Source organism: Mastigoproctus giganteus, chromosome 9 (assembly GCF_048544385.1).
Source record: "Mastigoproctus giganteus isolate SK-2022 chromosome 9, ASM4854438v1, whole genome shotgun sequence".
Classification (NCBI taxonomy): domain Eukaryota; kingdom Metazoa; phylum Arthropoda; class Arachnida; order Uropygi; family Thelyphonidae; genus Mastigoproctus; species Mastigoproctus giganteus.
Window position 1 is genome coordinate 145669164 of NC_143583.1, and position 14045 is coordinate 145683208.

Below are 14045 nucleotides of genomic sequence, written 5' to 3' on the forward strand. Positions count from 1 at the left end.
TCTGCCACATGTCTAATTAGTTCATCTGACATCCATTTAGGCCTAAATCTTGAACAATATTTCTTAGTTGGTATAAAAAGCCTAGTAGCTTCCAAGATTATTTCTTTGATTGCTTCCCATTTTGAATTTGCTGTTGTTAACATCATCAGATGGTCCAACCGTATAGTATTTAAATACTGTCTCAGACCACTGTAGTTACCTTTACAAAAGCAAAAACCCTTCCTGATGATAGTTACCTCTTTGAGTAAATCCCACTTCAGCACACTGTGATCACTGCCACCTTCATGCATTAAGAATCTATAGATTCTTAATGCATGAAGAATCACTACTGATAATCAGATCAAGAGTATTCTCCCTCTAGTTGCCTCCCAAACATGCTGCTGTAGAAAACAATCATCCAATAAATCCACCAAAGCTTTGCTAGTGTGTGGCATGTTGGGTGAAACTGAAATTGGAGTATTAATTCCTTGGTCCAGTTGCCTCTGTTTGGCAGGTTGTGGCTTAGCATTAAGCACAGACCTGGCCCAATCAGCAAAAATATGTGCTTGTAATGTCAGTTTGAGTACCAATTGAATGAGTGTGTTGGGTTGCCTGTGCACATGTCCATTTTGTCATGAACTGCATAATATGCTTTTTTGGCTTCCTGGTAAGTTACTTTGTTTTCTGTTTTGTATTTTTTTTCCACACTTCACAATTTTTTGAATATGTTGGATGGTTACCTTTGCAATTGGGACAAGTGAAGGAGGTTACAGTACAATCAGCTTGAGTCTGTTCTGTTGAACCACAGTTTGGGCAAATCATAGTGCCATGGCATGCTAACTGGGAGTGTCCATATTTCTAGCACTTATAACACTTGATGGGATTCGGTTTATATGGACGTATGGACAATTCAGATACCCTGCTTTAACCACTGCTGGTAAGTTTGGGGTACTAAAGGTCAGTATTATGTTCCGTGTAGGCTTTATTTCTCCATCTTCCCGGATTAATATTCTTTTTGGGTGTATTACTCTTTGATCTGTCAATTCTTGTACAATTTCATTCTCTGAGTTCCTCTCAATTCCCTATATATATATGGATATATGGATTTGGAGGTATTCAGAGTGGCATGGTGCATTATTTTCACAGGAATTCCACCAAATGTGGTCAGTTTCAATAATATTTCTGTGTATTTTGGTTTCATTGTTTCTACCAGCAGATCTCCAGACTTTTATAGCTTTACCATCTTTGGTGATCCTGCAGCATTTTCCAAGCATTTCTGGATTAGAAATGGGGATAATTTGCTCAGAGGGAAATCTGATAGAGAATGAATAAGGAGAAAGGCTGAGTGATCTTGTTGACAAAAAACTGTTTTTTTTGTCTTTTATTTTGATAGGAGTAATGATCAGGTTGGTCTTTATTGGAAGATGATCTCAAATGATCAAGTGGAGGAAAGGTTTCTTTGTCCATTTTGTACTCTTTTCAGCCCTGAAGGTTAGTTTTCCCACTCAGGTTACTGGCTCCGCCACGGGGAGGCAGGAGTAATGCCACAAGTGGCCAAGTAGTTGTTATCTTAGTTGGATTAGTAACTCTAATAAAAATAAAAGGAAAGGTGTCTTTTCTTTCACGACTTGATTTACTACTTGTAAGATGAAGTATACTATGCTTTATGAAAAATTTAAAAGAAGCTAACTTTAAACTTAATAAAAAGAGTGATTCCTTTGAAGGAAAATGCTTGAAATCACTTTATAGAGCTCAGAGATTGCGTGGCCACAGAAATGCTTGATACCCGGGGCTAGAGAATCTGTCCTGATCTGGAATACCCTGACTTAACTTAGTCAGGGTATTCTGTCTAAGCTAGGGGTTATCATTCTTCATATTCTGCTGTATAGTGGTAATGGAGTCTGCATGTATGATTTCAACTCTCGACAACCACTGTGCAACGTGGTTGTTGAGAGTTGAAATTTAAGGTTGTGGACAGCAGAGAGTTCTGCTATATAGCTGCTACATTCAGTAGGGAGTTTCTTGAATATAGTAATTGAGGAAATAGTGCTGCTGCACCAACATAACTGTCAGTTTCAAATCCATCCATGTAGATTTGTGTGTGTGTGCTGTGCATGCTGAGCTCTCAATCAAAAGGAAAGTGGAAGAGAACTTAGCATTAGCGTATGATGCAAGAAAGAAAGCTTATAGAACAACAGCCAAAAAAAAAAAAAAAAAAAAACCTTCCCATTTCACCCCTCCATTCATTCCAAATGCCTGTCCAGCTCAGCCTTAAATTTATTTTGGCTATCAACTTCCACAACAAAAGATGGAAGTCTGTTCCATCTTTTGTTCCACGTTGAAACTTGACAATGCATGTGTTTTTATCTGTTTCCAGTGTGCAATTTTTGCATTTTTCCCTGCTTCAGTCATTTTTACATTCCCCCCCCCTACTACTGCAATATGCACAGCAAAATTGACAACAGATTTCTGATTGATGGCCACAGTCACATCATTTTTATCTGTTTCCAGTGTGCAATTTTTGCATTTTTCCCTGCTTCAGTCATTTTTACATCCCCCCCCGGAGATGGATAAGTGGATTATTCAGAAATTAAATGAACCAGCAGAAAAAATAATGCTGAGGCAAGTGAAGTAGACTAACTCTCTGATTCAGAACTAAGTTCTAAAAAGCAACTTAGTGGAAGAACACAACGCAAAAATTTCTAGAAAGCTGGGAGCTGAAATTTGTGGTGATACGGGCAAATGTGCCTTCTGTGGAAAAAACGTTTCAGTGAATAATAAGGCATACAGTTTGAAGCAGCACTACTGCAATATGCACAGCAAAATTGACAACAGATTTCTGATTGATGGCCACAGTCACATCATTGAAATCACAATTTCATGATCAGAAGGGTACCTTGAAGCAACTTTTTTCCCTCAAAGCATCTCGTGACATTACCTAGATATAAAGTAGTCTGGATTTTGGCTCAGAAGAGGAAAGCATTTTATGATGCTGAGATGGTAAAGGAAACTGTAATCACAGTAATGGAGTCTCTGCTGAAGAATTATGATTGGAAAGTGAAGAACAATATCCTTTAAAAAGTGCAGCTATGTTGCAGGACATTAATATTAACATTTGTATTAATATGAAAAAAAAAAAAAAGAAAGTTGTCTGCAGAGTACTGGAATTACTGAAAAGCACAGAACAGCAACTAATTGAACAACTGAAAGACTCTCTGGCACTCGATGAGTCAACCGATCTTACGCAGTGCAGTTAATCTTTTGGGTTCTGTTTGTGCTCCCCATTCTCAAACTTTTCAAGAAATCCTTGTACTTATGGACTACAAAGTCAAATGTGTGGAGCTGATATACTTGAAAAATTTTTTTTAAGATTTAAAAAATATGTGACCTGGATCTGGAAAACTAACTTCTGTTACAATGGATGTTATTGTTGTTTTTGGACGTTTTACAGTGCAATGGCAGCTAAAGGCCATTATGTGCTAACAATGGATGGTACACCTGCAAAGAATGGAGATAAATGATGTTTCTCTTTTGAAACAGCATTTGAAAGAGAATGGCATGAAAAAAATAGGGAAAACAGTGTTGGCTTGAATCAATTATGGCACTTTTCTGTTAAGCATGCAAACTGGGATAACTTGGAGAGAAGTCTTCAGTGGACCATGTTGTTGTCCTCCTACTGCATTCTGTATCAAGACAATTTGTGCGCTCAAATGCTCAGAACTGACACAAAAAATTTGATGGATATGGTTGTGAAAATTGAGAGTTACATCCAAAGTGGAACTTCCTTCATCCATCAATGTTTCTGATGCTGATATTTGATGAGACTTTGAAAAGAATGTGATGACTGTGACTTCAAAGATCTTATTGATTTTGTGAATGTGAGATGGCTGAGCAGAGGAAAAGTACCGAAATGTTTTACCTCTTTCCATCCTTAAATTACAGATTTTCTTGTTGAGAAACATATCGAAATTTTTCTGACATTGAGAAAGTCAGAAAAATCACACAGAAAATGTAAAAATTTTCTGTGCGATATCATAGCTCACTTGAATGTGAAACTCCAGGAAAAGGGAAAAGTATTATGTGAGCAGGTGCAAAATATTCAAGGAGCTAAGTCAAAACGAAATCTTCTGGCACAAACTCACAAGGATGATTTGACCCATTCCGTAAACCTGGTTAGATTCCTTAAAAAAAAAAAAAAAAAAAAAGGGTGGTCTTAATGTGATGCTGTAACTCTATGTACACTGAATGAAAACTGTCTCAGAAATTCAAATCACACTTTTCTGATTTCAACAGCTACAAATTGGCACTTCAGTTCTTGCATGATCCATTTCAATTTGATATTGCAAAGAAATTGCCAGCCTCTGTCTTTGGATAAATGCACATTTCAAGATGATATGCTTGCTCTTCATAGTCTGGAACACTTGAAAGTTTGGCAGAATTCTTCAGTCACAGAAATGTGGGAATCTATTCTAACTGACAAGAATCTCTCAACTTTGAAATGGGGAATTTCAAAAATTGTCTATGTTTAGAAATCAATACACATAGGGAAAACAGTGTTAAGCATGCAAACTGGGATAACTTTGAGAGAAGTCTTCAGTGGACCATGATTGTGATCTCTGAGTTATCTATGATGCAAGTGTAGCTGCATCATAGATAACTCAGAAACTTCGAAACAGAAACAGAAACAGATAAAACAGACCAGCTAAGTGGTGGACACGTCAGCTTACTTTATTGAAAAAAACAGGTTAATAAAGGCTAGGAAGCAATTTCAGAAGAGAAAACATGGGGAAAATGCCTTGGAAGTTATTCGATTAAAGAAAGAATATCAAAGTCTTCGTAATAAATAGTCCATGCTATCGCTAAACAGAAATAAGACTGCTGGAAAATGTTGGTGAAAACAGCAGGAAATAATGACCTTTGGGGATTGGTTTATAAAATTTGTACTGGCAAATTCAGAGCAACTGCTAATGTTATATATTAGCATTAGTAGAGGCATTTGATGCAAAAAGCAAGCTTATGCAGCATAAGCCAAAAAAAAAAAAAAAAAAAAAAAAAACCACTTCCACTTCACCCCTCTGTTCGTTCGAAATACCTGTCCAGCTGAGCCTTAAACTTATTTAGGCTATCAACTTCCACGACAAGGAATGGAAGTCTGTTCCACCAACCAACTACCCGCTAGCTAAAGGCAAATTTCCGCACATCTATCCTACATCTGTCTTTCCTCAATTTGAATTTATGTCCTCTCAGGTGATTATTCTGAGCAAGAGGCAGTATCCCATCAGCATTGAGCATGTTCAAACCATTCAAGGCTTTGTACACCTCTATCAGATCACCTCGCCGGTGCCTAGTCTCCAGACACTGTAATTTGAAAAACTTAAGCCTTTCTTCGTAAGAGCAACCCTTCGTTCCATTCACTAACCTTGCTGCCCTTCTCTGTACTCGTTCCAGCAGCTCTACATCCTTCTTGAAATGAGGCCTCCAGACCTGCATACAGTACTCAAGGTGCAACCTGACCATTGCCTTATACAAGGGAATAATCACCTCCCTATCCCTGCTAGAAAAATTCCTGTATATCATTGATAACACACCATGAGCTACTCTTCCAGACCGTCTGCACTGCTCAGAGAACTTCATATCTGCCTGCACAATTACCCCCAGGTCCTCTCATTCTCTACCACTGTCAGTGTAGTACCACAGAGTTGATACATTGCTCTGAGGTTGCTGTTTCCCATATGTAGTACTTTACATTTGTCAATGTTAAACTTCATTTGCCACCTCTCAGCCCATCTGCTCAACCTTTCTAGATCCTGTTGCAGCACATAGCGTCAGTAGCGTCCTTAACAGCCCTGCCAACCTTTGTATCGTCTGCAAACTTGGACATTAAACTTGATATACCATCATCAATATTATTTATAAATACAGAAAACAACAATGGACCCAACACCGAACCCTGAGGGACTCCACTAATAACATTAGTCCACAATGAGCAGTGTCCATTCATTACCACTCTGTCTTCTACCACTCAACCATCCCTTTATCCATAGCAACAATTTGCCACCAATGCCACACTGCTTCAATTTGTGCAGCAGTCTTCCATGTGCAACAGTATCAAAAGCCTTTCTAAGATCCAAATATATAATATCAAAGTTATTCCCTGCATCCAATTCTTTTGTGACTACATCATAGTATCCAATCAAATTGGTCAGGCAAGACCTTCCCTTAACAAAACCATGCTGTGTTGAGCTATAACTGAATTCTTGTCAAGATGATCCTGCAGTGCTTCTTTAACCAGTGCTTCCATTAATTTTCCTGGAACAGAAGTTAAACTCACAGGTCTATAATTACTTGTGTCAGCCTTTGATCCTCCTTTGTGAATTGGGGTTACATTTGCACGTCTCCAGTCTGTGGGTACCTCTCCTGAGTCCCAGGAAGCTCTCATAATTATGGCTAACAGATTGCTTACTTCCTTTGCTGTCTCCTTTAATATAACTGGATAGATCCCATCCACCCCAGGTGCCTTTCTTGTATTTATCTTCAACAATTTCTCCTCCACTTTACTCTCAATTATTCTATTGGCAAGGGCACCACTGAGACATGTAGTTGGGAAGATTCCATGAGTGCAATCTTAGATCACCTTATAAGTAATGATAACATGGTTGATAACTCATGCATTAATCTAGAACATCGTCATATGCAGGTGTTGAATGAGTCATATGGTAACGACACTGAAGAATTACCCTTTACCCATGATGAACTTCTCACTGTTGTTAAGTCCATTAAAAATAATAAATGTCCAGGTATGGACCTACTGGAGGGAGAGGTAATCAAAAAGTTCTCTAATCTTTATTCGAATGAATTGTTACAAGTTTTTAATAACTGTCTAAGAGATGGTGTATTTCCGTCTCCTTGGAAGGATTCACTGCTCAAGATTATCCTAAAATCTCCAACCAAGCCAACCAAAGTTCACCTGCTTCATATAGACCTACTGCATTGCTTCCTGGTGTTAGTAAAGTTTATGAGAAGCTTTTAGCCATGCAGATTGCTATCTACCAAAAAAGTAATATTGGCATTTCTAACAAACAATAGGGTTTCACTCTTGGTGTAGGTACTGAGGATGCACTTCACTCTTTAGCTTGCAATGCTTGGGAATCGAATTATAAATATACCTTAGGAATTTTTGTCGACTTTGCTTGTGCCTTTGATTACATTAGTTGGGACAGTGTACTGATGATGTTGCACATGGCTAAATGTTTTTTTTTAATATTTTCTCTATAATTAAAGATTACTTTAGGGATCGCAGAGTAACAGTTAAGTCGAATTTTGGATCAATCATGCGTTGTGTGACTTGAGGCTGTCCGAAGGGATCTGTCTTTGGTCCTTTAATGTGGAACTTGGTTTTGGAAGATTAGCTCAAGAGAGAATTTGACCACTTGCAACACAATAGCTCATGCAGATGATATGGTAATACTTGTGCACGGAAACACCAGAAAGCTTGAAATGAGATCTGATTGCATATTGAAAGAATTATGCAAATGGTGTAATTTACATAGGTTGACAATCTCTACAGACAAAACTAAAATCATGATATTGAAGGGTAAATTGGCTCTTAGTAGACCTTCACTCATAAGACTGAATGGTATTTCCTTACAGGGTGTTAATGATTAAATACTTGGGAATATGTATTGCTAGTGGCTTGAACTTTATCCCACATATTAATTATATATCAGAGAAAGTGAAGAAATTTATTGCAATGATATCAAGAATAACGTGGGTGGAATGGGGGATAAAGGGGAAAGCACACCATTTGATTTATGATTGCATTTTTCTGCTGATTGTTACATATGGTGCATCAATCTGGGTTGGCCATGCAATCAAAGTAAGCAACACCAGAAAGCTCTATTCTATACATCGAGTTGTGTTACTCAAAATGCCACTTCATTTGCAGTTAGTGTTTACAAGCCTATCCTTTTATTTGAAAAGACGTATAAAATCCGAGTTGCTGGGCATCGAAATTAACACTTTAAATGACTTGAGAAACGAAAAGAGGATTTGGGAGCTCCTTTTACAAAAATGGCGAAACAGATGGAATTGTTTGGGAAAAGGTAGAATAACATTCAAATTTTTCCCTTATGTTAATGGTGTGAATTATATTAAACCAATTTGGTCAGTACCAAATCTACTTTGTGCATTCTTACTAACAGGTCATGGATAATTTTTTGCTAAACTGAATAGCCTTGGAATCGTAGCAAGATGCAACTGTACGTGTGGTGGTCTGGAAACATGTGTTTAATTGTTTGGAATATGCTGATTTGCATTTGGATTTACTGAATAATGTTAATAATAACTTGTCTGGTGGATGGGATTGAGCCATTACTTATTAAAACAAGGGAAAATTTTACTGCCTTTCAAAATTTTGCAAATTCAGTTTTTGTGAGAAGGAATATACTTTTGCAATTGGAAGAGTTAAGGTTGAATAATGGATGAATTGGTGGACTGTACCCTCTTCTTTACAGGGAACAGTATGTTAATTTTTTTATATAGGAAAAGAGAAAATTCTTTGCAGAGGTGGACAGGATGTTGGTTCTCTGTTTCTTAAATGGGTGGGTGTCCACTTCTGCTCCTGCCAATGCAGTTGGCAAGAAGCCTTAGTTGTTTTTCTTGGATTTGATCCTGCAATAACACCTTCTTACAGCTTGGTTTTGCTGGTTAATATGAGTAGCTTCTGTTGAGCTGTCTGGCTGCTGGTAGATGGCTGTTCGCTGAACTCTGTCTTTTGGAGAATACTGGCGATGATCAATCTCTAGGACGTGATGCTTGTGCTTACTGTGAAAATGTTTCTTCGTCGGTTTCTGTTGTAGCCTACTTGTCCAGCTCATTGTGATGATCAGTCTGTAGGATGTGATGTTTGTGCTCATCTGTGGACAATGTCTCTTCATCAGTTTCTGCTGTAGCTGAGGGGATGACCATTGCACAAACAGTTGATTTGTAATGTGAATGTAAAATTCGTATTGTAAATAATTGTATATTGTACTATACTATATGTGTGGGAGATTTTTTTTTGGCTAGGGGCCGCTTTACTCAATGAAAAAAAAAAAAAAAAAAAATCGTTTGTTTAGGTCAATGTGGGTGTATGAATCAACATTCACGATGGGATTCATCAAGTCAAAATACAGATTCAGGACTGTTGATGTCAGTTTGGAGCTGGAGCTGAGATGTGCACTAAGTTCAGATATTCAGCCAACATTTACATAATGTAACTTATCAGACAAAAAAAAAAAAAAAAAAATTGTCAAATTTTGCATTACATTTTCTGATTTTCAATTGAAAAATTTTTCATCATTTGCATCTGAGGAAGTTGTAACTGAGTGCTCCAAATATGTGTTTTGAATACACTTGTTCAAATTACATGTTATTTTTTAAATTTTTGCATGATGTGGCACATTTCACTTCTCATTCACCAAATATGTTACCGCCCTAGCACTCACACTTTTAGTAGCCAAACTATTCTAAAACTAATAATAAACATCAAAAGAATAAACAGAAAAAAATTTTTTAATATAACTGAAATTAATGTAATATGTTACCTTTACCTTCATCATAAAGATGTTCCAAGGCTCTCCAAGACTCTTCTAAAGTTTCAGATTTATTTTCACATGAGGATGGGCAAAGTGGCCAATGAAGCATAAATAAATCTATAAAAAAATTTTTTAACTGTTATAAATATTTATATTTTTGTCTATAATTTATAAATAGGAGACAAACACTTTAAACTATATACCTATGCAAAGACAATAATATATAAATGTACATAATAAAACTTCTCCCATTTAATACAGATTCAAATTCACTAAAGGACTCAATTATAGGAATCTACAAAAATTAGCTCATTTTCGTTTACTAACTTTTAGTTTGCTTTATATATTTCCTTTGACTACTCTATTAAAACTTATGTTAGTGGTACCCTGGAATCTATTTAGTCTCTAAAATTAGAAATTGAAAGGACAGAATTCATGGGATACCTGGTTCCTGGGCAACGCAATGGTGTCACCCCTCTCGCTAGTGGATGAACCCACTGCTTGCCAGGTATATAGGTACACTGCATTCACGCAGACGGTAATTCAGTGTCAGTATGGATAAATGTCATGAGTTAACCGACTTGGAAAGAGGAATGATAGCGGGTGCCAGACACATGGGTCACTATCACGGAGGTGGTACAGAAATTGCACTATCCCCGTTCAAAAGTATCAAGAGTGTATTAGGAATATGCCATTTCCAGAATAACATCTCATCATGGACAGTGCTGTGGGCAGAGAAAGGTGGTAGATGAACATAGCTGTCAATATCTGTCTCACATTTTTTCAGCCAACCAGAGAGTGACAGTGGCACAAATCACCTTGTTACTTATTCTTGGTGGATACCAACCACCACCCAGATGGCACTATTTCAAGCCTTGTTGGCTTTTCATCAGTGGGTGGGGAGGTACCCTGGTATTGCCAACAGGACAACCCAGTTGTGAAGTCAATCCCACAATATGAGAGATGCCAAAAGGTGTACGTGATAACACTATAATCAGAAACTAAATGCAACTAGGCATAATATCATAAAAGCTTGAAATTATCTATTTAATATTGGTGTAGACACCATTGATAGCTCTTAGATAAATAGATAATTTCAAGCTCATGATATTATGCCTAGTTGCATTTACTTTTTGATTATAGTATTATCATGTACACCTTTTAGCATCTCTCATATTATGGCATTAATTTCACAACTGGGTTGTCATGTTGGCAATACCAGGGTGACAGGGCAACGAGCCTTGAAACAGTGTCATACCCACCGAGAATAAGTAACAATAGACTTCTCTATTAGTGAAGCATTGTTTATTCGAGGTAGTGCAATGCATGGTAACTCGCTGTGAAGGATGGTCACAATATGAGATACAGATGAAATGATGAATTTTACACTACTTCTGTAGTTTTCTCTTAGAGAGCTATCTATGGTGTTTCTACAATGATATTAAATAGATAATTTCAAGCTCTTATGATATTATGCCTAGCTGCATTTAGTTTTTTTGATTAAAATCTTTTATTGAAATGACTGTCTTGATGTCTAAGGTATTTCTCTTGAAGACAAAAGCATATTGGTGTATGATCAAATACAGAACATTGTCATAACTGGCTCATAGTCCTCCACAATTCCACTGGATGAACTGATCCATTATTTGATTTTTCTAGGGCTTACGGATTGCCTCGAAAGTGAAGTATTCTTATGTTTTGTCTTTTCTTTCTTTTTGGGTAGAAAGGCCAGACCTTGTCCATTTCTTCTTCTGTGAAGATTTCTGATACTAATTTTTTAGATGTTTATTTTTTTTTTTTTTATGTCCATCTGTTCTGATGCTTTGGTGTTTGTAGGTTTATGTTGAACTTTGTTGTGGTGTTGATTTATGGATATCTGTTCTGTGAGAATAGAAATTGGAGTATTCACTGTATTTTCTCCTGTTTTTTGTGGTTTTAATCCAGTAAATGATTTGTTTGGTTTTAATCCAGCAAGTGATTCGTTTGGAAGTATGAAGATTTCAGTTTGGGTTTCTACTGATTTACATTAGATAACTGTTTGGGCTTATGATGGTTTGTTTGTAGACCATGACTATTATTCTCTTTGCTTCTTGTACATTGTATTATGTTCCATTTTGTATTTCTGAATTAGTTTCTCTTGCTTCCATTTTTCGCATGTTTTTGAGTAAGTTAGGTATTCCCCTTTATACTTTATATATTTTAAGATATTGACAGAACAAACAGTCTCGTGTTCCTTAGAACCACATTTTGCAGAGATTGCTATCTACATGCCATTTGGAAATATCAGAACTTCTGGCATTTGAAACAATGCTCACAATGGATTTGGTATGTACTGTCTTACTTGGCAGTTCAGATATCGTGCTTTGACTGCTGGAGGTTTTGGTATGTTAAAGGCAGTGGTATGGTTTCTTGTTAGAATTATATTTCTGTCTCTTTGGATATTAATTCTCTTCACCTCTGTCACTCCTTGGTTTCTCAGTTCTTCTGTTAGCTCTTTCTCTGACACATTTAAGAGGTCCCACTCGGAGATTACTCCTCTGGAAGAACTAAGTGTGTTGTGTGGTGTTACAACTACTGTTATTCCTCCAAAAATTGTTGTTGCTAACAACTTGTTAGAGTGTTTGGGATTTTCTCTTTCCACTAGTATATCCTTGGATCTAAGGCATCAAACCAACTTGAGAGATCCTACTAAACCTTCCAATGTTTTTTAGATGACAAACAGAGGCATATGTCCTAATGTTTGGTCTCCTGTCGAATGTATGACAAAGTATGTCAGTATTTTTGGTGGGTCCATATCTGTCTTCTGTCCCTTTGTCCTTTCTGCATTATCTGCATCATTACTAGGTAAGGCTTTCTCTTGAAAGAAAGTAGAAGCAGTTATTTTACTACTCATGTTTGCTCTTTTGGCCCTGTGAGTGTTGCTTTCCTCTCCCAGGTTTCCAGCCCTGCCATGTGGAGACAAGAGCAGTGCCACTTAGTGACCAAGCAGCTGTGTTAGATTAGTAAAAGTGAGAATAAGTGAGAGAGAGAGAGAGAGAGTTTTCTTTCTGTGCCTTCACTTACTAATTGTAAGGTAAAGAGCTGTTTTACTAAAATAAAAGGGAGTTGAGGATGAAAATTATATAAACTGGTATATTTATCAAAAAGCTCTATAAACAGCTGGAAATTGCTTAGTCCCTAATAAATTGCTTGGCAACTGGAATGTTACACGAAAGTTTACTGCAATGCGTAGTGCAGTGGAAAAACCTCTAGATTAGAAACTAATAAGTTAATTAGTTTTAAATAGTTAAAAACAACTGACATATGGTGTCAGAGTATCTGACTGAGTATCAGTCCTCATACATAGGAGGGTCATCTACTCTCAGCAGAAAAGAATGCATAAGATGTTTGGATCCTATGTGGAGGTGAGCAAGATCTCTATCTCTTGTGCAGACTAGACTGCCATGTTTCGATTAAGGGCTTAATTTTATACAACTTGTGACTGCCCATGCCATGACTGTTGCCACTTGGAGTGTAATACATCACTTGCTTGTATAAAGGACTAGCAGGCTGTGATTGCTCTGGGATTGTACTGATCTGCCTGCAGCATGCCAAATCATTATCCCTGATTCCAAATTAGCTTGGAATCCAGCAAAAGCTAATGTTGAATGGAGATTCACAAAGAGAAGAAAACTTCTCCTGAACCCTGGACAGGACTGGATGAGGATTACACGAGGGTTCAATCCTCAATAAAGAATTGCCCTCACATACTTCCACATATCGCAGTCATGATATTTTGTGTGTGGCATCATACATCTCTCTGTACTAACGGTGTAAAAATTCAGCCGTGTCTTAATTTGTTTTTTTCTTACAGAGCTGAATGTGTGACAAAGTAACATCATGGACAAAGTTGAAGCCAGAGCTGTAATCCGATATCTGTTCTTGAAGGGGAAATCTCCTAAAGAAATCCACGAGGAGATGACTGCTGTATACAAGGATGAAGTCCCATCCTATGGCATTGTGAAGCACTGGTATAGACAGTTTAGTTGTGGTCGGACATTAGTAGAATCTGAGCCCATTCCAGGCCGTTCCTATTCAGCCATTGATGACAGCACAATCAGAAAAGTGGAGTCGTTAATCATGGAAGATCACTGGATATCTGTGCGCAAATTGTCCCGGGAGGTGAAGATTAGTGTGGGCTCTGTTGAAACAGTCCTTCATGACCAACTCCATTTATGGAAATTGAGTGCAAGATGGATTCCTCAATTACTGACTGGTTTCCAGAAGGCTGATCGACAACAGAAATCACAAGTGTTGTTAGCTCTGTGCCAAAAAAATGAGGAAGACTTTCTCTTGTCTAATCACTTAGGATAAAGGTTGGATACACCATTTCGACCCTGAGAGTAAAAAGCAGTCCATGGAATGGAGACATCATGGTTTCCCCACCCCCCAAGAAGGCAAGGGTCCAAGCGTCGACAGGAAAGGTCTTGCCAACAGTGTTTTGGGATGAGA

At 37.5% G+C, this 14045-nt stretch overlaps 1 protein-coding gene across 1 annotated transcript in view; it reads right to left on the minus strand.

Moving 5' to 3' along the window:
* The window catches only part of LOC150080799 (putative oxidoreductase ZK1290.5), a 99195-nt gene that overhangs the window by 42244 nt on the left and 42906 nt on the right, over positions 1-14045 (minus strand). Inside the window, exon 4 of the mRNA XM_090381401.1 lies at positions 9570-9671. Within this exon, the coding sequence (XP_090237527.1) occupies positions 9570-9671 (102 nt within the window). The remainder of the gene's footprint in view (positions 1-9569; positions 9672-14045) is intronic.